This window comes from Thunnus albacares, chromosome 3, assembly GCF_914725855.1.
Source record: "Thunnus albacares chromosome 3, fThuAlb1.1, whole genome shotgun sequence".
Classification (NCBI taxonomy): Eukaryota; Metazoa; Chordata; class Actinopteri; order Scombriformes; family Scombridae; genus Thunnus; species Thunnus albacares.
The window spans coordinates 11,476,835-11,498,689 of record NC_058108.1 but is presented as its reverse complement, the minus strand read 5'-3'; the positions used below and the strand labels follow the sequence as shown (position 1 = coordinate 11,498,689).

Below are 21,855 nucleotides of genomic sequence, written 5' to 3'. Positions count from 1 at the left end.
CTATTAACCAAAAGGAGATATTGAGGTATATATTGGTGTGGCTCCAGATATATGATTTCTACCTGCAATAAATTTGCTAGTGGACAGGGATCAAGTTGTATTTATGTGCCAAAAGGAGGGTTCAAATGTTCAAATTATGTAAATAAATGTTCATGTCAAATAGAAAGTGTTATTATGAAAACATTCCTTGAAATTACGAATTGCCTTACAGACCGAAGCCACCGCAGTCAACAACCAGTGGACCTGTGAGTGTGAGGTCTGAGCAGTCCATTGAAGTCCCTCTTGTTTTCAAAGGCAAACAGTAAGATGATCTTAATCTACATACTATGACCTTACCGCTCACAAATTCATAATAAGATATTGAATATGGAGATTAGCTCTCTAAGCACACTGTGATCTGTAAACTGTCTTTCAAAGTTACTTAAGCCTAAACTTATGTACTTTTGCTCAAGGATAACTTTTGATGCAATACTTTTACTAACCACTGGTTTAAAGCAATAGTTCAGTATTTGGGGAAATATGGTTATTTGCTTTCTTGGCAAGAGCTAGATGAGAAGATTGATACCAATGTCTCCTGGCTGTGGCTCCATATACTGTGCAGACATGAGAATGATATCAATCTTCTTATTTAACTCTATTATTAGCTACCATACAAGTGGAAAAACTCCACAGGGCACCTTTAAAGTCCCAGTGAAATGGACGTAAGGGTAGCTTTGGATTAAAAAGGCGGATTTCTACCTTTAATCTGCTAGTGGATAGGGGCCAAATTGTATGTAAGTGCCAAAAGGAAGGTTTAAATGTTTAAATTATGTAAGTAAATGTTCATGTCAAATAGAAAGTGTTATTATGAAAACATTTCCTGAAATTGCAAGTTGCCTTCCAGATTGAAGCCACCAGAGTCAACCACCAGTGGATTTGAGAGCTTGAGGTCTGAGCAGTCCATTGAAGTCCCTCTTGTTTTCAAAGGCAAACAGTAAGATGACATTAATCTATATACTGTAACCTTACTTACAAAATGAGCTGTCTAAACACTCTGTAAACTATCTTTCCAAGTTATTTAAGTTATGAACTTTTGTTAAAGTAAAAGGTTTGATGCAATATTTACCACTGGTTTAAAGCGAGATTTCAGTATTTTGAGAAATACACTTATTTGCTTTCTTGAGGGCTTGAGAGCTAGATGAGAAGATCGATACCACTGGTATAGATCTCCTCATTCAACTCTATTATTAGCTACAGTACAAATAGGAAGAGTCCACAGGGTACCTTTAAAGTCCCAGTGAAATGGGCATTATGTCTTTGGATTAGGGAGACTGGTTTCTACCTGTAATAATCTCTTAATGGATTGGGGTCATATTTAAGTGAAGGAGGGTTTAACTGTTGAAATGACTGACCACATGTTCATGTCAGAAAGAAAGAAAATGTTCAAGTCAAATAAGATGTTATTATGAAAACTTCCCCTGAAATTATAAATTGCCTTCCAGATTGAAGCCAACACAGTCAACCACCAGTGGATTTGAGAGCTTGAGGTCTGAGCGGTCCTATGGAGCCCCTCTTAATTTCAAAGATAAACAGTAAGATGACATTAATCTATATACTGTAAGTGCCAAAAGGAAGGTTTAAATGTTTAAATTATGTAAGTAAATGTTCATGTCAAATAGAAAGTGTTATTATGAAAACATTTCCTGAAATTGCAAGTTGCCTTCCAGATTGAAGCCACCAGAGTCAACCACCAGTGGATTTGAGAGCTTGAGGTCTGAGCAGTCCCATAGAGAACCTCTTAATTTCAAAGATAAACAGTAAGATGACATTAATCTATATACTGTAAGTGCCAAAAGGAAGGTTTAAATGTTTAAATTATGTAAGTAAATGTTCATGTCAAATAGAAAGTGTTATTATGAAAACATTTCCTGAAATTGCAAGTTGCCTTCCAGATTGAAGCCACCAGAGTCAACCACCAGTGGATTTGAGAGCTTGAGGTCTGAGTGGTCCTATGGAGCCCCTCTTAATTTCAAAGATAAACAGTAAGATGACATTAATCTATATACTGTAAGTGCCAAAAGGAAGGTTTAAATGTTTAAATTATGTAAGTAAATGTTCATGTCAAATAGAAAGTGTTATTATGAAAACATTTCCTGAAATTGCAAGTTGCCTTCCAGATTGAAGCCACCAGAGTCAACCACCAGTGGATTTGAGAGCTTGAGGTCTGAGCGGTCCTATGGAGCCCCTCTTAATTTCAAAGATAAACAGTAAGATGACATTAATCTATATACTGTAACCTTACTTACAAAATGAACTGTCTAAACACTCTGTAAACTATCTTTCCAAGTTATTTAAGTTATGTACTTTTGTTAAAGTAAAAGGTTTGATGCAATATTTACCACTGGTTTAAAGCGAGATTTCAGTATTTTGAGAAATACACTTATTTGCTTTCTTGAGGGCTTGAGAGCTAGATGAGAAGATCGATACCACTGGTATAGATCTCCTCATTCAACTCTATTATTAGCTACAGTACAAATAGGAAGAGTCCACAGGGTACCTTTAAAGTCCCAGTGAAATGGGCATTATGTCTTTGGATTAGGGAGACTGGTTTCTACCTGTAATAATCTCTTAATGGATTGGGGTCATATTTAAGTGAAGGAGGGTTTAACTGTTGAAATGACTGACTACATGTTCATGTCAGAAAGAAAGAAAATGTTCAAGTCAAATAAGATGTTATTATGAAAACTTCCCCTGAAATTATAAATTGCCTTCCAGATTGAAGCCACCAGAGTCAACCACCAGTGGATTTGAGAGCTTGAGGTCTGAGCAGTCCTATGGAGCCCCTCTTAATTTCAAAGATAAACAGTAAGATGACATTAATGTATCTACTATAACCTTACTTCCAATCAATAATGAGGTTTTTAATATTGAGGTTGACTTTGTGATCTGTAAACTATCTTTCAAAGTTAATTGAGCCTAAACATATGTACTTTTGCTCACATGTAAGTTGTGATGCAATAGTTTTACTAACCAAGAGTTCAATGGGAAGTAGGCTTACTTGCTTTCTTGCTGAGAGTTAGATGAGAAGATCAATACCACTGTCATTTGTATGATACACATGTAGCTGGAGCTAGCAGGTGATTAGCTTTGCTTAGCACAAAGACTGGAAACAGGTGGACACAGCTTGACTGGCTTTGTACAAAATCCACCTACCAGCATTTTCTGAAGCTCGGGCACAGTGATGTCTCTGACTGCACCCAACCAAGAAATAATGTGACACTTAAATCCCTGTAAAACTTTAATTTTGTTAAATAGACAGGCTAGCTGTTTCTTGCTGTTTGGCTTCTGTAATGTGATGGATTTCCGAGTGCAAATGAATATGTAGAATATCAGATCCTTCAGATTTTATTAGATTGCTCAAAACTTTAGAGGAAAAGGAAAGAGAGGGATTCTGATATTAAAATACTCAAACACACAGGATACACACACACACACACACACACACATACACACACACATATATATATATATATATGTGTGTGTGTGTGTGTGTGTGTATATTAATTTGATATCTGATTTGCAATAAAATACATTGTTCTTGTATAATTTTCAGGATCAAGATCTATCAATCTATCTATCAAATCTGAATATTAACACAACTCTAGTGTAGAAGCATTTTGCCAGAGCATAGATGTGGATGTCTTTTGTTTTTATTTATATATATATATATGCAGTGAAATTATTTGCAGTAACGCTTTTTAAACAATTCACTGATTCTTTTCATTTCTTTCAGATCGAAGACATCAGATATATTGATCAGATATATTTTGATTATGAGACAGACCCTGCAAACGATATAAACCCTGATTCTAGAAACAAAATGCAAGAAAAATATTGGACTTTAATACAGTATGTTTAGTAGTAGCTTCATTTTTATCCCTACAGTTTTAATTTGACCCACTGACTTTCAATTGCATTAATATTTTACTCCTCAACTGATATTTTAACTGCTTTCATCTCTTATTCTTCAAATGATGTTTCTCCTTTTTTAAACCTTTGACTGACACTTCAAACTCTTTCAAGTCTCAGGTCTTTGTGTTTGAAGAACAACAACAACAAAGCTTCTTCACCTAATTCCTGCAACCTCCACTGTTCATACAAAATATACTCCAACTGCTTTCAGTGCTTACACTTAAAGTGCTTTCAGCACATCCATTTTACAGTAACTACTTGAACTTATTTCAATATTTGTATTCCTGTTTTTACTTCAGCTGCACTTTGAGCTCTTTTCACCGTTTCCTTTGTTTCAAATACTTCAATGGCAACATTTTGGCAGTGAACACATGTAAGGTTTGTTAGAAGCCTGTTTGTAGCCTCTTCTAGTTTGTATTCAGATATATGTAAAAATATTACATGCTACATTTTTGCCTCTAAGGTCACTTTTACTTTTGGAAAGTGAATCGAGATTTAGTGAATAGAAGCTGATGATTCCATTTTTTTCAATTGACTTCCTTTCAGAAAAGGCAGCCCATATGGGATGCCCCAACCTTGGGGTGGACATGTGATTTGTCCTATTGACCCACCCAGGTAGTGTATGTTTCCAGCATATAAATATGTCTGATACCACATTATACATCTGTCTGTCTAATTAACTGGAGCATCTGAAAAAGCTGATACATACAGTATGTACTGTGTTATGTCTGTAATGATTTTCAGGTTTAAAGCTCAATGTCCTCCATCTGCTGTGTATCCAGTACTAAGAACTGATCATAGAGGCCCTGATGACGTTATCCATAGCAGGTAAAAATCACATCTTCAAATATTGCACTTACTTATGTCATAACATGATCACATTACTGTTGAATTTGTGTGCTGTAACAGAAAGCACAGTAGATTAATTAATTAAATAATTTTTTTTTTCTTTGATACATTTAAGCAACTTTGGTGACATTTCCAAGTGCTGAGAGATAATGAGATACCAGACATTGTCAGTAGTGTTTTCATATAAACAATTTGTTGCCACACTTTGACAAAATCTGTCACATGCTGTCTGTCCTCCTCCTAGAGTTCAAAGAAACTATGACATTGAAGTAGAGTAATACAGAAAAGCTCACAGGGACTGCAAAAGCGACTTAAATGATAATATTAAGAGACACAAGTTATTTATTTGTTTGGCTTATAGTAAGGAAGGATTCAAAGCTGCATTAGTTGCATGAAATATTTGTAAATTGTAATCAGTACATTGTACTTGTATAATTTTTCAGGATGAAGGATAAACCTCATACATCTTCTGGATATGTGTCAGACATGTCTGACGTTTCACAGGATAAGCTGTATGATTTCAAAGGCAAACAGTAAGAAGCAAGACTCAGTTACGTTTTTAAAAACAGGCCAATTGTTTGTTCTACACTGTAAGAAATCTCAATCTGTGCTTCAGAATTTAAGTTTTAGATCATTTCTCTTCAGTGATCTGAAAGATGATTAATCCTCAACTCCCAGTTGCAACAGCTATTGTGATCTTCAACATGTATTTTTTCCTGCTATACTTTTACTGCTATACAGTCCAATATCCAGTCTGGAGTCACAGTGGTTTAAAGAGTGGAAGGATTTAAGACACAAACATGTTGAATTTGAAAATTACACAACACAATCCTTGTAGTTACCATAAGGTGACATTACAGTTGCCTGTTGTTGCTTCTTAATACAGTTAGCCTTGGCTGGAGTAAATGATATCAAGTCCTTTTCGTTCTCAGTCGGGACTATCCAGGGACAGCAGAATCCCACATCTCGTCTGACACATCCAACTACTCTGGATCAAGGGATTCCCAATATGATGAGGAGATGGTTCTGCCTGATGACATGTGAGCCACTTTTTTATTTACTACATTGTTATTGAGCTAAGAAAGGTGATGAAGAACATGATTGCCATGACATGGCACAAAAATAGAAATGACTTACTAATTACTTAAACATTTGTTACTATTCTTTGTGCACCCTCAAGTAAAGACCATGATTATTTTTCAGATATGATTTTCCACAACTATCCAAAATACATAGAAAACAATAAATTTAAAGACAAACACATTTGCCAACTGCTGCACTTTACTTTTCTGACCGAAAACAGAGAAGAAGAGGTGATTTGTGACATTTGCTGCCAAGCTCCAGCTATGAAGATCTGTCTGACCTGTAACATTTCCTACTGCGAGTATGATGTCCGGCAGCACTACACAGTGAGTGCTCTGCAGAGACACACACTCAGAGATGTGAGTGCTGAAGTCGAGGGTAAACGATGTCAGCACTACCAAGAGCCTCTAGATGTCTTCTGCAGGACTGATCTGATGCCGATCTGCAGCACATGTGCACAGGGAAGTCACAGAGGACACGACATCATCTTGCAGAAGATGCCACATGCAGCAAGACAGGTGCGAACCCCCCACAAAGAAATCTGAAAATTTGTAAATATTGGGAAAATATCTTGTAGTAGTGAAGTGCAGAATTTTTTTTCATACAATTCTATTACAGATGTCTAGAGCTGACGAAAACCAGGTCCCTGGACTACTTGATACAGGTGAGTAAATACTTCGGAGGCACAACAAGTGGTCCCTTATCATTATTATAATTATTATTACAGGCACACTGATGTATTTGAAGTTACAAAGGATGCACAACAGACATTATTAAAGGATCTTTGAAATAAATGTGCCATAGTGAAGCAGACCAATAAGGAAACAAATCTGTTTTTGGTGTGACACATTTATGACCAGCTGTAGTAGAGAAGACACATGTTCAAGCCCAGTAACTAAAATACAGCTGGGTAGTTGTAACCCCGAAAGCTGCTTCTCTGTAAACAAAGAATAAATCATTTTGTTCAGAAAATGTATTTCTACAAATGTGAGTGAGTTGGAAGAAGGTTTATCTAACAGAAAACCTGTGTGATTTATACATCTATTACACAGTGATAAATGGTAGACTTGGTCAAGCCCAGTAACTAAAATGTAGATGTGTAAGTGTATTATGGATTTATCATATTGAATGGATTTAAAATTAATTAAATTAAGTGTCCTTATCAGTGTAATTATAAAGTTCAGTGGCTCCACTATCAGTTACATTCATTTACATTCATTCAGTCACAGAAAGCCACTGACTCAGATTTTAGTGCCACATCATCCCTGACCATAGCACAGAAATGACTGCGATGAGTTCCCCAAACAGGTATCCAAATGTTACATTTGGGAAAAAGAGAACACTGGTATCGGATCAGTTGTCAGTATTAGCAGATAAGTGAGTTGATCTGAGTTGATCAGAATCTGTATTTTGAGATAAGAATTCAGATCAATGCATACTGTATCCCTGAAAGCACAAATTCAATCTGTGCTTGTCCATTTACTATTATTGGTTTTCATTTGTTTGTTTTGTGTTCAGAGAATTTATTTCTTTAATACTTATTATTTCTTTTAATAAGTATTGTAAGAAGGCAAAACAGGCTTTCTTAACAGGAAGCCTTAAGACACAATGTGCCTCTCACACATCCATTCTATGAGCAGAAATTAATGTTATGTGCAGAACTTAATATTTAGCACCTAAGACATACAGTGTCTACATGTGCTCAACCTCCCACAACTAAATAGCCCTCTCCTGATTTAAAATCTGGTAAAGAAATGTGTGATGCTGTATTTGTGCGGTTAATAAATGTTTTCAAAGTGATTTAATTTTAATGACACCGAAACAGACACAAGGGCACAAAAGATTAAATCTAGGAAATGAACTGAATCCTTTTTCAACAGGTTGATTGAAAAAGATTTACAGTATTGTTTCTAAAATTCCCGACAAAGGAAGAGCATGCACTGTTGCCATGGAGAATTGATTAAGAAGCAATAAAGTCGATATGAAAAAAAGCATTTTTCAATATGATCATGCCATGTTGTAGGATTTAAAATCACTGTACAAGTGGGCCAAATGATTTCTTGTAATGTCTTATGTTTGCCAGTGGTGCCCCCTCCTGGTAAGATCAAGTTCCTGTCAGTAAAGCCAAACTCTGTGATGCTGAGCTGGGGATGCCCAGCAGGACTAGAGGGACCTAAGAGCTTCAGAGTAGAGTGGAGATCTTCTAAGAGGGAGGAAGATTATATAATCATCAAAGATTTTCTTAGAATTGAAATAAACAACCTTCAACCAGGACAACAATATTTGTTCAGAGTGGCCACAGAGGACGAGGATGGCAAATTGAGTGAATGGGTCAAAGAATCTGTTTTCACAGGTAAGACATTTCATATTCCTCTCACTGCAGTGTGTTCACAGTTTACTTAATGAACAGAGCATTTTTATTTGAAAGAACTGCTTTTTTGCAGCGGTACCAGCTCCTCGACACTTAACAAAAGAGCATACAGAGGCCAGGGCTGTGTCCTTGAAATGGACCATGGGAGACAAAATGGAGCAAATTCCACATCGATTCCTTATAACTGTCACAAGTCCGGGGAAAGAGCCGCAGGGAATACACTCCGTAGACTGCTACAAGATGTTCTCTGACTTAGAGCCAGACACAGAGTACACCATCTCTGTCTCAACAGTGCTCAACAACCAGTACAGTAAGCCAGTCTCCACAACTATACAAACAGGTGAGAAGTTACATTGCCTGCTTAAAAAAAAAATCAATCAAACATATCAACCATACTATTTACTGTAGTTACAGCCAAACGGAAATATTGGCACAAACACAACTGGTAGCCTTCGCTCTCTCTCTCTCTTTCCCTATATATATATATACATACAAATACTGTATATTTTATATGAAAAAATACTTGCTATATTAAAAGCAACTTTTCTATGATAAGTAAGGGTGGGATTTATTCAAGTAACTATGATAAGTGTATGATAAACGAACTGAGTAGAGATAAAACAAAGGGGTAAGCAAGTGATTTAGTGTTGAACTTCCATTAAGTCTGCTGTTAAACGCAGGTGGTGGGTTGGGTGGATGGTTAGATAAATAGATGGCAAAAAGTTAGACCTTGCTGCAGGAGACCACTGTTTGCTTCCTACCTCCAACCACGTTTCAAGTAATCATTTTAACCCAAACCATGATCTTTCTCTAACCCTAACCAAGTGGTTTTTGTGCCTAAACCTAACCAGACCTTAAAAACAGCGTTGTCACGTCATTAAACATAATTATTTTTTAACAGTGATTTATAATGTTTGGTGCAGGCAAAAAAGATACTTTCAATTTAAATTTCACGAACTGCCGTGACACTGAACATTAAAAAATGTGTCTAATAATGACACAGATGGGTTTACATTGGACTTAGTTGAAAGCCTGGTGCGTCTCATACTGACGCTAAAGGATGCCTTGTGTGTCAGTATCAAACACTGAGGGGCGTGACATAGTGGTGTTATTTGACGACCTGGGAATGAGAACGAGTTGGAGTGGGCCATTTACACTCCTCTACTTCCTCCTCGTGATGACATTAGATTGTCATCAGACTTCAGATTGTCCGTTCTGTAGCCTTTGTTGCTAAGGTTGTTCCACGGATTGTTCACTCATGTAAGAAGTGATATGTATGGATATATCTGAGAAGTTTCCATTTTGAGAAAAGAATGAAGTGAAATCCTACTGCTACTGTCTGTTGGTGGAAGCTGGTGGAAGTCTGCCGAGGGGCATCTTCCCGAAGCTGTCCAATCAAAACAGAGGGGGCTCATTGGGAGGGGGTCCTTAACGACACAGGATCTAAAACAGCCTGTTTCAGACAGAGGCTGAACTGAGAGCTGTATAAAGGTTCAGTATAAGAAAAATAAGGAGTTTTTTAAAACTGTAAATCATGCAAAGATATTCCAATAGCACCCCAGAATACAGATATAGACCTTGAAATGTGCACAATACTCCCCCTTTAAAAGTTTTTCTCCAAGCTCAAGCAAATATAACCCCTAATCATCAGGGGTTATCACAGGCTAGTGATCGCAGGCTGAGTAGAATCTCCGTATGATGAATGAATTGATCTTCATGTCTAAAACTGTGTGGTCTCTTCATGTTGATTCACAGATTCATGTCTCATGGAGGTGCTTTCAAAAATCGGACTTGAAGATCAGTATGACAACAAGCTCACACTAAGCACGGTCCTGGAGATGAATCAAAATGATACATCAGAGAACGATCTTGAAACTGCAAAGTCACTTCCCGAGGCCTTTTTGAAAAAACTTATGATGCTGAATGCAAATGCTAGAAGTGTCAAATGTGTGTCCCATGATGTGGACTCAGATAAGAGCAATGCCATCAATCCATTGGACCTGATAACAGCACTGTTTCTCTGTTCAGATAGCTTTCTGCACCAGAACATAGTTCTGAAAATGTCACTCTGCCAGTTTGCTGTACCGCTCTTGCTGCCCAACAATGAAACAGGAGAAATCACAATGATGCTGTGGGCTATGCGTGAAATTGTCCAAACCTTCAGACCCTCCAAAGAGGCATTCAGAAAGTTGAAGTGTGAAGAAAGACTTGTGCTCTCTGATATTCCTTTGGTGTCATTTGTCAGGCTGGGGAAGATGGTCTCATCCAAGTCTCAGATACTGAATGGACTGCTTAGCGACAATCAGCAGCAACATGACAGATTTTTTCATCGTCACATGGCATTTGGTGATGTCCCCAGGAGAATTTCAGACGGGCTGGTTGAAATCAGCTGGTATCTCCCATGCGGGAACAGGAACATAGACAAATTCACTGAGCCAGTGGCCATCACCAACCTCAGGGGAGACATCAGGGCTTTTGACAAGCAGTTCTCATTCCTCTGTCAGACATCTGCAGCTGTTTACATCTTCTGTGATGAATCAGAAGCGGATTCCTTCAACAGTTTGGAAGGAAGAGATGTGAAAGGAAAAGTCTTTTTGATTAGCAGCAAAAAGGGGAAAAACTTTACACTCAAAATAATGACTTTGAAACCAAGCTTAAAGACAACTAATCTGAGTCAGAAGAAAAAGACGGACACAGAGCTGATAAAAGCCATCCAGGAATCTATCTCTAAGATTCTAGAAAAATGTCCAGACAAAGTGCAGCTGGCAAATCTGGCCGACAGAGCTCACTGCAGCGGGATCCTGGTTGATGAGGATACTGATGAATGTCAGAGTGCCAGGAAGAATGCAAATAAAATCACCACGCATATCGCTAACATCCCCAAATTCAAAGACAAACAACTGCCTAGCCAGGGACACATCTGGAAAGCTCTTTCGTGGCTGGAAAATGAGTGGTGGAGACTGCGAAAAGTTGGCAATCAGAACATTGAGGACTACCGCAAATCACTGAAAACAAAAGAAAAAGACCTTAGAAGGAAACAACAAAGATTTGAGATGACAGCTGCAATGTCAGACTTCTTTCACGGGGTGGTCACCTCAGAAGTGCAACGTTACTATTTCCTCAAATGGCTTGAAATAGATTTGGACAATCTGTTCCGGCACCAGCTGTCAGCTCTGCGGGAGCGTTACAAAGAGCAATGCCAGAAATTTCCCCAAGAAAAAGAACAAATTGCAGAGATCGACAAGCAAATGTCTGCTTGTTCTTTACACCTGGAACACTTTTTCCGAGAGTGTGGGCAGCTATATGAATGTGCCAGTTACCTGCCAGAATACAGTCGTCAAAGAAAAACCATGGATCAACTACCTGCACTGTGTGCTCAGATGCTGCTGGATGGTTTCCCTGTGGAGCTTGTTGATGGAGATGCAGCAAACATCCCGATGAAGTGGATCAAGGAGGTCCTAACTGAACTTCACTACATTATGAATTCCAACAGTAAACTCAAGGTCATTACAGTCATCGGAGCTGAAAACTCAGGAAAATCAACTCTGCTCAACACCATGTTTGGGGTCAGGTTTTCCACTAGCAGAGGTTGCACCAGAGGAGCTTTCATCCAGCTGATCAATGTCAGTAAAGACGTCAGGAAGGAACTGGGGTGTGACTGCATCCTGATCATCGACACCGAGGGACTGAAACCACATCAGATGGCTCAAGATGATCATAGCCATGAGCGTGACAGGGAAGTGGCAAGCCTCGCTGTGGCGCTTAGTGACGCCACTATTGTCAGTGTTTGCATGGACAACTCCAGAGAGAAAGAGGTCTTGGAGATTGTGCAGCACGCTTTCACAAGGCTGAAGGATGTGGACAAGAAGCCACTGTGTCATTTTGTGCATATTAACATGTCTGACATGCCTCCTGCAGAGAGGAAGAAGAGAGATAAGGAGTTAGTGGAACAGCTCAATGAAATGATCCGGAGGGACACTAATTTGATGAAGGCCAACATCATGAAGATCTCAGATGTGATGGAGTTCAATCCAGACTTTTGCAGCTGGTATGTTCCTCCCCTTTGGGATGGGATACTGCCAATGGCTCCTTTCAGTGTTGACTACAGTGAGACTGTGCATGCTTTCAAAAAACAGCTGATAGGGGACCTCAAAAAGTGTCAAGAAAGAGGTGATCTGACACATTTTGTCGGGAGGTTAGAAAGCTTCTGGAAAGCTCTATGAGAAATGTAGATTCATCTGAGGAAAAAGGCAGGAGAGTGATGTGAACACAGAAAGGGGGAAGCAGAATAATTTCATAACAGAAGCAAGTTTTGGTTTCATATAAATCAATAAATAATTCAGTAAAATGAAATCCAGGTCATTTGAAAATAGAAATAAGGGAAATGTGTCTGTTTTTTCAACTTCATATGAATGAACTGGACGGTAAAAAACTTTGTTATACTTCATTTCTTTTATTTACAGTGCAATTTTTTAAACATCTGGCCCATTGAACACTGTACAAATAAAACATTAAACATGTATATATGCTTGCAAAAAATATACTTTGAGACAGTCTGTCAGTCAGTTTCCACCTGAACAGGGAAAGAAGTATGGACATTCATTTGAAGTGTATAGATGTGTAGTAGACACCAAAAAACATCCTATTAGTGTTATCAAATCTGTATCAAAAAGATATTTGACATCTAAATCTTACAGCATCTGTAAAAATTTTAATTGCCTATGTAGAATTATATCAAAAGTGCACATCTGACAGGCCGCCTGAAGAAAAAGCTAAAATAATTGATATGTTGTGAATTCATGTGGTAGTTTGTACAATAAAGATGTATATAATATAATCTCAATTATTATTAAGAAAGCACTCACTTTTGCTATTTATACTACAACAATATCACAGTCACAATCATAATAGTTAAATCCAAATTTGGATTGAAGATTTTAGATGTGGCATTATTGATATTCTTATAATAAGTCCTCACATTTATATTAATGTTACATCTGACTTTAGATCCAAGTCCAAGTAATTTGGTAAACTAGATATTTAAAGGGTCAGTTCAATCAAACTATGTAAAAACATATTTGCTCACTTACCTCTAGTGGTATATAGCCATGTAGATGGATTTGTTTTCATTTGTCTGTGTTTTGAGCTATCAATCTCTGATTTGCTGTTCACTTTTTTAAATAAAAATGTAATTCTTCAATGCTATGAGCAGAACAAAACAAAGTCAATTTATCACCATTGTATTGGGTTGGGACAACTAAACCCAAACCTAGCATTAGGGTTAGGGTCAGGGTTATGGTGAATCCTAACCCCAACTACTTCAGGTGACTAGATACTGCTATGGGTATGAAAGAAACCCTTCAAGTTAATAATGTACTACAAACTTGCATGTTGTTTCAGTTCATATGTAGTGTTGCTAGTGATTCTCAGCTTAAATTAATCAAATTTAATTTAATCTCTAAACTAACCACAGCTTTGATTTAAACCATCTCCTTGCTGAGCTGTCACTCTCTTCATAATCTCTCATCACATGTTACAGTAAATACACATTACATTTATTCAACGGTAACACATTGAAGGGATTGTCTTATACTCGAGAGATGATGGAAGTGACAGAAAATAAAATACAGAACAGACACCAAGAAGTCTTTGTACATGAAGAAGAATTACAAGAACATTAACAGTGTGCAGTCTGGTCCATGTTGTGTTCAGTGCAGCAGAAAACAGTTTGGTGAAGAGTCAGCGAGACATCATTCGCACAAACTCTGAGGGAAAAAAAAGTTATTGTCATTGGTTAAGAAAAAGGATAGTATCTCCTTTAAATGTATGTCTTCTGCCCTTAGCCAGACAATCCATCTAATATCCTTGTTTTCTTGGATGCTGAATGAATTCTTAAGAGCTCTCTGTCATGCCTGAAATAACCATTTGCATTATTTTTCAAGAATTGTACCCTAAAATGACCTAAAAGTAATTTCAGGTGCCTGTCTTTTCAGTTGAATTTTTGGAAAAACAAGGTAATCCTCTTTTCCATGTTCCTTGCTTCATTTACTCTTCTTTTTATTGCTCAGCTTCCTTAACTGAAGTTACAATCCCCTCTTCACTCACCTTCAAAGTCCACCTGTCCATCCCCGTTGAGGTCTACATCTCGCAGGATCTCATCGATCTCGCGGTGGTTGAGCTGTTCTCCCATCAGCTTCTTCATGGCTTCTCTCAGCTCCCCAAGGCTGATCTGACCATCGCCATCTGAGTCGAACTGGAAATAATGGATGGGGTAGAGAGAAAAGAAAGAAAAATACATAGAAAATAAGATGTGTAAGAAGTAAAAGTGAGGGAAAGGCATTTTCAGGGGGTCCCACATGCAATGTAGATGGGCTTTTTGGCTATAAATTCATATATGTTATTGGCTACATTCAAGTAGGGGGCTTGTAATTGATAGCAATGACCATAATGCAGACCTCTTTGAAGGCATCCCTCAGCTCTTTGACTCCAATCATGTCTGCAGTCTCAGCGAGCATCTTAGGACCCATCAACTCCACAAAGTCCTCAAAGTCCACTCTGCCGCCACCTAGAGGGCAAGGGCATTTGATTTGATACAAAATAAATTGTTACTTGATCTCTGTTTGGTGCTAAACAGGCAAGTTATTACAGTAAGAACCTTATTTTTGTGACCAATATATGTAATAACATCAAATGTAACACTTTTTTGCAATTCATAGTTCTATGGGAAGTTTAAGTTTTAATGTTATACTGAACCCCAAGAGTCATAAGTAATGGAAATATTGTACAGTGAGCACTCATACCATCAGCACCAGGTAAATACCACCAGGTTATATGATAGACCAAAACATGTCCTCTCCACAGCTTGTAGACATTCGCTTTACATGGTGACGGTAGGTCAATTCTGTAACTTAACATTATGTGTACTAAATTATTCAACATTATTTATATTCACTCTAGTCAGCGTACATATATCTATCTATCTATATATATATATATATATATATATATATATATAGATAGATATAGATAGATATATATATATATACACACACACACACACACACACTCACACACACACACACACACACACACACACATACACACACACACATAGCAGGACTTACAGATCTGCTGGCTGAGTTCTATCAGTTCCATCTCTGTTGGCATGTATCCCATAGTCCTCATGCACTCGCCCAAGTCCTTACAGCTGATGAAGCCATCCTTGTCTTTGTCAAACTCCCTGAATGCCTCACGTAGTTCTGCAGGGAATACATGTGTGTGTGAGAGAGACAGATTGCCATCCGAATGTTTTTGAATTGATTATAGCATCTTTCAAACAGTAACCAGTAAAAACATACAATCATGGTGGGGGTGATGAGTTTGATACTGATGTGTCTATCACAACATTATGTCACATTGTAATTGGAACTTTACAATAACAATGTAAAAAAAATGTTGACTTTGCAATGCTAACTTGGTTAAAGACCAGTACCTGGATTTTCCAGTTAAATTGAGGAATTCTAATTTGTGAATTCTGTTCAATTAAATTGTCTCCAAAACTTTTAAAGCAATTCAACAATTATGTTTTTACTTATTTATTTATTTTATTGTAATAAAACAATACATTATCAAATTAAGAATTATTTTTGGAGGTGTGACCTAGACTTAAATTGACTATTAAATTAAATTCATTTAAATTCACTTTGGTTTTACACAGTTCTTCGATATAAAGCACACATCTCAGATTTCACAGTTAAACACAGGGATTGAAAAGAAGGCGGGTCAGTCAAGAGATGAATTTGGATTAGATATTTGATATTTCTGTACCTTCCATTTCCTCTGGTCGCAGATCTCTGTCCTGCAGTTGTATGGATAGAAGACAGAACACACGTAGAGAAATAGACAGCTAGTTAGTTTACACACACACGTTCAGTCTCACTCTGTGCATCTTGTTCTGTCTCACACATACAGTACACACAGTCACAATGACGAAACAAACATTTTAGTGCTTCAGCTTTTTGCAGTTCTGCTCACTCACTCCTCTCGCTTCTATGAAGCTTTTTTTGTTTCATGTTCATCTGCCTGAGCAGAGATTCTATTACAGGATTATTTGGTTTTTGATCGGACTGACCTTAATAACCCTTTTAGTCGGCCTGCTACACAAGCTCATGTCCAATCTCATCCTGCGCTTGCTGGTGCAGAAGCTTTAAAAGTCTGCTGTGCATATGCTGCATAACAAGCATTGAAAGTGTACAGTATGATGTAAAAACACAATGTATAAGTATGCAGACTTCCTTTAGCCCTTCCCTCACTTTCCAAACACGCAGAAGTGAAGCACACACACCTGTACGCACACAACAAAGCTGATGAAATTGTTTATGTGTTGATAAAATTCTGAGAAACCAAAGAATCCCACCCATCTTTAAGTAAGTTTAAGTAAATTGGTGAAAAATATAATTAAACGACACTTTGAGAAATTATAAAATAAATTATTATCTTCAAAAATCAATAAACCTATAGTAAAAGGTAGTTAGTGTTTGCTCTGATTTCAGCAGCAATTTTCGCTAAAAACACGCACAAAAAACAATTTTAAGTTTGATGGTGAATTGGCTCCCCAGTGTGATGGCATAGACGGAGGTGATGCTTGGGATAAGTCTGTTCACGACGTGTTCTGCAAGGCTGTGACATCAGCAGCAGGAATAATACAGGGCTGGATTAAAGGATGCAGGAGAGAGAACAGTGGCAGAGAGATTACAGAGCTAAATTGTATTACAAATCACAAAGGCTTATCGGTTTTTCATTTCCCTATCTGCCGCTGATTTTTTTTCATCAGCATCTGCACTGTGGTCCAGCCAGCACTTGATTGAACGAACATTAACACACCTGCACATGCTCCACACATGAATATGTGGCAAACAGACACATATCATTTTGCTTGTTGTCACTTTTGCTAAAATTTGTGACTGTCAGGTTGAGCTAAGTTGAACCACAGAAGCAAATATTTTAGTTGCTGTTCCCAATTTGTTTGGTTTTGCTGCTTTCATTCGCAAACCACTACAATCACTGATCACCTCAGAAAATGTCTAAGAAAACAGTGACAGAGATTTAAAGTTTAAAGAAAAACATCAGAGAAGATTCCAGTAATTCATGATGTAGTAAAACTTAAATGCCACCCAAGAGGAAAGGGTGCAAAGGCAAACTAGGACCTTTATACATACAATTATGATGAGCTTTATTACTATCCCAGAGGAAATTTGGTTTGCAGTGTGTACACAAAATTCTCAATAGCAGTCCAAGACATAGTCATACTCTGCTGCTCAGCATCGATTCAATGTCTTATTTTTAGTTTGCCACTTTAGAGAACAAACGGGATTATGAGGGATTAATAACCAGTAAAGGCTATCAGTCTCACCCTATCCATCTCATAGACTAATCTATGGACTCCGTCGAGGAATCTCATCTCTTTCCTCAATCTGTGACTTTAAGTAAAATCAGGAAATTGTCCTACAAGTTCATGACTGTGATGGCTCAGAAAGTATGCTGCATGACAAAGAGTTCTAACATAAGTCTATGACGTCAGCATGTTAATATGCTCACAATGATGATGCTGACGTGCTGATGTTTCGCTGGGATAATGTTTATGATGTTCACCATCTTAGTTGTGTGTGTTAGCATGCTAACATTTGCTAATTAGCACCAAACAGCTGAGCTTGATGGGGATAGATGACAATAGTTTTGTAGGTATTTGGTCATAAAACAAAGTAGTGGACAAATTAAAAATTTTGACCTGATGATGGCACTAGATGAAGTCAGTAGATCACCATAGTGACTACAATTCTCTCTCTGCAGGCCTTCAATGACTGTAGTAAATCTATCCAAAAGTTGCCAAGACTGACAGACTGACATTGTCCTCCCTTCAGCCATGCTGCTAGACTATTATTTGTGACTCTGATCAAGGTAAAGTAACTAATGTTTGCCCCCAAAAGTCTAGACCCGTCATTGCAGGTCACTCTTAAAGGGAAAGAAACTAACTGTGCGCTCACAAATATGAATACAAAGAGGTACAGTGTTTCTTGCTGGTCTTTCACAGTAGCATTCGGGAATATTTGTGCATGTAATTCACATATTCAAGTTCTGACCTGTTGTAGTGTACAGTGGGTTTATCAGTTGATGAGAGCAACGAGACTGAACCAAAACAGTGAAGCTGCGAGCCAAGAAACCATAACAATGACTCCGTAGAGCTGAGGGAAACTGTAGAGTGGGGTGATAATTCCCTGTGGGTTTGTGCACTACGAGCGACATATTTCACATTACATGTAGTCATTTGATACCTTGTTAATATAAAACTATTAAAACAGCTTTAAAAGAGTCATTTTGAAATAAAGTTGGTCACCTTGAAACTGTTACACATGTGGAGTTAAACAAAGTGTCAGACTGTCAGTAAGAGACATTAACACTCCTGTTAAGCCATATGAAAAAATAGTGTCAGAACTTAACATTGCACACGGCCCCATAGCTTTCATCTTTTTGCAATGGAATTACATTTATTCATTCACCGAAAACACACCATTACAGTGGAAGAATATATAAATGACATCACATCATGCATGAATGATATTCAGAATAAAACAGTATATTGTTTTATTCAATTTGTCCTCTAGTCTCAACCCAAGGTCAGCCAATATCTCAGGAGCCTCCAGCACAGTAAAGCAACTGTGATCAGTGATTACACCTCTTTCCTAATGGCTCTTTTCAATTAGTGCTGCTGGCTGCAAACTCAGGAAATTACTCTTTTATTGATCTCTGCCACATCTCCTTTCTCTACATAAGACATTAATCTGAACTTGGAAGTGTGCCTGATATCTCCAGTGCTGTTAGAAAGAGAATTTATGATCTAAATTACAATCTGGACAAATTGTGAGGCCAGTTACTCTGCCGTTATAGTATAATCAGTTATACTATCAATTATTCTCTTTTTACAGCTCAGCACTCTTATAGGAAATACAATATGTGTAAGTGACCCTTTAAATGTTCTTTTTCTTTCTTTCTTTCTTTCTTTCTTTCTTTCTTTCTTTCTTTCTTTCTTTCTTTCTTTCTTTCTTTCTTTCTCATTGGTGGAGACGGGATGAGGAGGCTGTGATGATGTCACTGAACTAACAGATGACCTTAACGTCACCTTTCTTTGGACAGTGAGGGCACTATGAAAATGGATGGAGATGGATGAAGAGGTTTATGGAAGAGATTTTAGCTATGATAATTCCAACTGAACTGTGTGTGTGTGGTCAAACGAGTGTGTGCGTGAGAGTCATACATACAAGCTGGCTTTGTGCGAAGCCCTGTCTGAGGAAGATACAAGCAGGCCCCACTATGTTGTGCAGCATGTTGCAGTTCTTAACCAGAGCGCACAGCGGCTCTTCAAAATCCCGCTCGCTCCCTCCTTCCTCCTCCTCGTCTGTGTCCACCTCACCTGCACCAGCCAGACCCCCCAGCATGGCTGCAGCCAATGGGGTGCTGCTTCGTTCGACAGGTGACACCCCCTTAGAGGAGGGGAATGAGCCAGATCAGGAAACAGAGAACATTACTGCTTAAATTCCACTGACTGCAATGAAACTGGCTAATTCACGCTACCTACTGTTACGACAGTTATACATTAAGATTTACAATATGATACATTTATTTATGTATCATTATTGAACTGCAAATAGTTGCATCTGATAATTAGTTATGGAATTTTGTTCTGCTGAAATGCAACTGAGAAATTAAAACTTCCGCAGACTTCTAAGTTTAGATATTGATATCTAAATATAACATGTTAAGAATGATCTTACATATTCAGTTTAATACACTGATAAATCTATTTTTCTTAGTTAAAAACAATTGAATTCTTCCTTACCGTATTCCTCTTACTGTTCTTTTTAGATGCCTTGTTGATGTTTCCCATCACCCTGCCCTCTTGTTACTTCTTCCTGTCTTCCCCCCTCCCTTTCCTCCTCGTTTGTCCCCTCACTTCTCCCCTGTTTCTCTTCTTCTTTTCCACTTTCTCTCCCTCTCTGCTCAATAGTCACATAAAATTCCAAAATTCAACAACATACTACATCCAGTGCATCCCACAGGGCATCGCCTTTCAACACCCAGTGAGGCGAAAGCAAACGTTTCCACTTGCACCACTACTACTGAAAGCAAATGAGGACTCCTCTCAGTGCACGTGCCACAATCCAAGATCCTATTGGTCCGGTGAGAGGCAAGGTAGGCTTCTGATGTTGCATTAAATCCTAAACTCCTATAGGTTGTTGGAGGCTGTCATGTTGAGCTTTGAGACGTGTAGTGTGATATGGAATAGTAGCAGGGTGCTGGAGATTGACGGGGTGGGGTTGGAGAGCTGGTTGATATCTGGGCTGAAACAACCTGCTGCCAGACTCTGGCTCTGATTACATGACTCGACCATTTTCTCTCTCTCTGCCTCTCTATCAAACAAACACACATACATTTTTTTTTTATTTATGTCACCCCCTCTCACCACGAGTGATCCCTTGAATTTGGACCAACTTAATCTAATCCATCCAACCCACTTTTGCCTCTCTCAAACATTGTGCTTATGGTCTCAAAATGACTAGTCTGGTACAACTCTGTGTGTGTGTGTGTGTGTGTGTGTGTGTGTGTGTGTGTGTGTGAGACAGAGAGAGAGAAAGGGGGAGGGGATGGGTAGAATTATGGATGGGGAGTTGGCTGTCTGTTTAATCCCTGGCATTTCAGATTAGAGGAAAAGAGTGATGTTGGCCTGGGGAGTAGGGGCTTGAAGTGGGAGACATAGAGGAGGAATATTTATCTTACTCAGTCCCTTTTGAAGTTCAAGAGAGGCAGATGTAGTGAAATGGTGAGACTGATGAAATAGAAGATACAACAGAGAGTGTAACCTCTCTACTCTTACAGTGAAAGTGAGGAAAAGGTCAAATTCCCAAAGCAGATCTCAACCACCTAAGAAATTTTTGAAAAGCCCTCAACCAAACACGGTAGAGAATTTTGAGTATTTAAAAAAGAAAACACGTTTCATTTATTCATTAAACAGTTCAGTTGTATTTTCTGTAAACTTTCCCTCCACAGTAGGTATTACAGTCTGGTAGCAGGTTATTCTGGTTAAGAATACAAAAGGTAATCTAAGTTTTTAATATAAGTGGCATCAGATGCCACCAAAGAAAGGAAATTACAAATTGTACACCTAGTGGCTTCAATGTGACATAATTATTTGTATATCAACACATATATTTTTTAAAATCTTTGACACAAATCATTTAGGCAGAATTTTCTCAATTTGTACAAGACTTTCCTTTGTTGTTCATTAATTTTTCATTCTACTTTTCTTCTTTCTTTCCTGCTCTGCATCCTTTCCTTCCTTTCTTTTTTCCCTTCCTTCTATTCATCATTCCTTCTTTCCTATATTTCATTATAAAACTGCATGAAAATCCCAAAACTGGAGATGTGAGGTTCGTTACCCGGCAGCAAAACCGAACACTATATATTATACACTCTATATATTACATAAATGTTGTGCTGATACTTCTTTCACTTCAGTAAAGAAATGCAATATCTTTTCATTATGTAGA

General features: G+C 38.0%; 2 protein-coding genes and 1 long non-coding RNA gene across 4 annotated transcripts in view; 2 read left to right on the top strand and 1 right to left on the bottom strand.

Moving 5' to 3' along the window:
- The first annotated feature begins 213 nt into the window (after positions 1-213).
- On the top strand, positions 214-1,752 carry LOC122976506. Its single transcript, XR_006400949.1, has 3 exons — positions 214-301; positions 884-973; positions 1,707-1,752. It is a non-coding gene; the product is annotated as an uncharacterized LOC122976506 (long non-coding RNA).
- Positions 1,753-4,504: 2,752 nt separating this feature from the next.
- LOC122979801 (up-regulator of cell proliferation-like) lies at positions 4,505-13,459 on the top strand. Its single transcript, XM_044347548.1, has 9 exons — positions 4,505-4,566; positions 4,696-4,779; positions 5,244-5,333; positions 5,733-5,840; positions 6,104-6,401; positions 6,502-6,547; positions 7,967-8,236; positions 8,328-8,594; positions 10,010-13,459. The coding sequence occupies exons 1-9, from the start codon at positions 4,517-4,519 to the stop codon at positions 12,475-12,477; spliced, it is 3,681 nt and encodes a 1,226-aa protein (XP_044203483.1). The 5' UTR covers positions 4,505-4,516; the 3' UTR covers positions 12,478-13,459.
- The window catches only part of cabp2a (calcium binding protein 2a), a 20,314-nt gene continuing 11,120 nt past the window's right edge, over positions 12,662-21,855 (bottom strand). The window contains exons 1-7 of one of the 2 annotated variants that reach the window (XM_044347549.1): positions 20,148-20,660; positions 19,570-19,791; positions 16,082-16,112; positions 15,379-15,513; positions 14,710-14,819; positions 14,360-14,507; positions 12,662-14,019 (exon numbers count right to left, since the gene is read on the bottom strand). In XM_044347549.1, coding sequence (XP_044203484.1) covers positions 13,994-14,019; positions 14,360-14,507; positions 14,710-14,819; positions 15,379-15,513; positions 16,082-16,112; positions 19,570-19,791; positions 20,148-20,195 — 720 coding nt within the window. In that variant the 5' untranslated portion in view covers positions 20,196-20,660 and the 3' untranslated portion in view covers positions 12,662-13,993. Of the gene's footprint in view, positions 14,020-14,359; positions 14,508-14,709; positions 14,820-15,378; positions 15,514-16,081; positions 16,113-19,569; positions 19,792-20,147; positions 20,661-21,855 lie in introns of those variants that run through there. The other variant, XM_044347550.1, reaches the window with a different exon arrangement.

Excerpts from the sequence above, each read along its gene's own strand:
- LOC122979801 (XM_044347548.1), top strand. The coding sequence starts at position 4,517 with ATGCCCCAACCTTGGGGTGGACATGTGATTTGTCCTATTGACCCACCC. Across the intron at positions 8,237-8,327 it reads CAAAGAATCTGTTTTCACAG|CGGTACCAGCTCCTCGACAC; the intron begins GTAAGACATTTC and ends GCTTTTTTGCAG. Across the intron at positions 8,595-10,009 it reads CTCCACAACTATACAAACAG|ATTCATGTCTCATGGAGGTG; the intron begins GTGAGAAGTTAC and ends GTTGATTCACAG.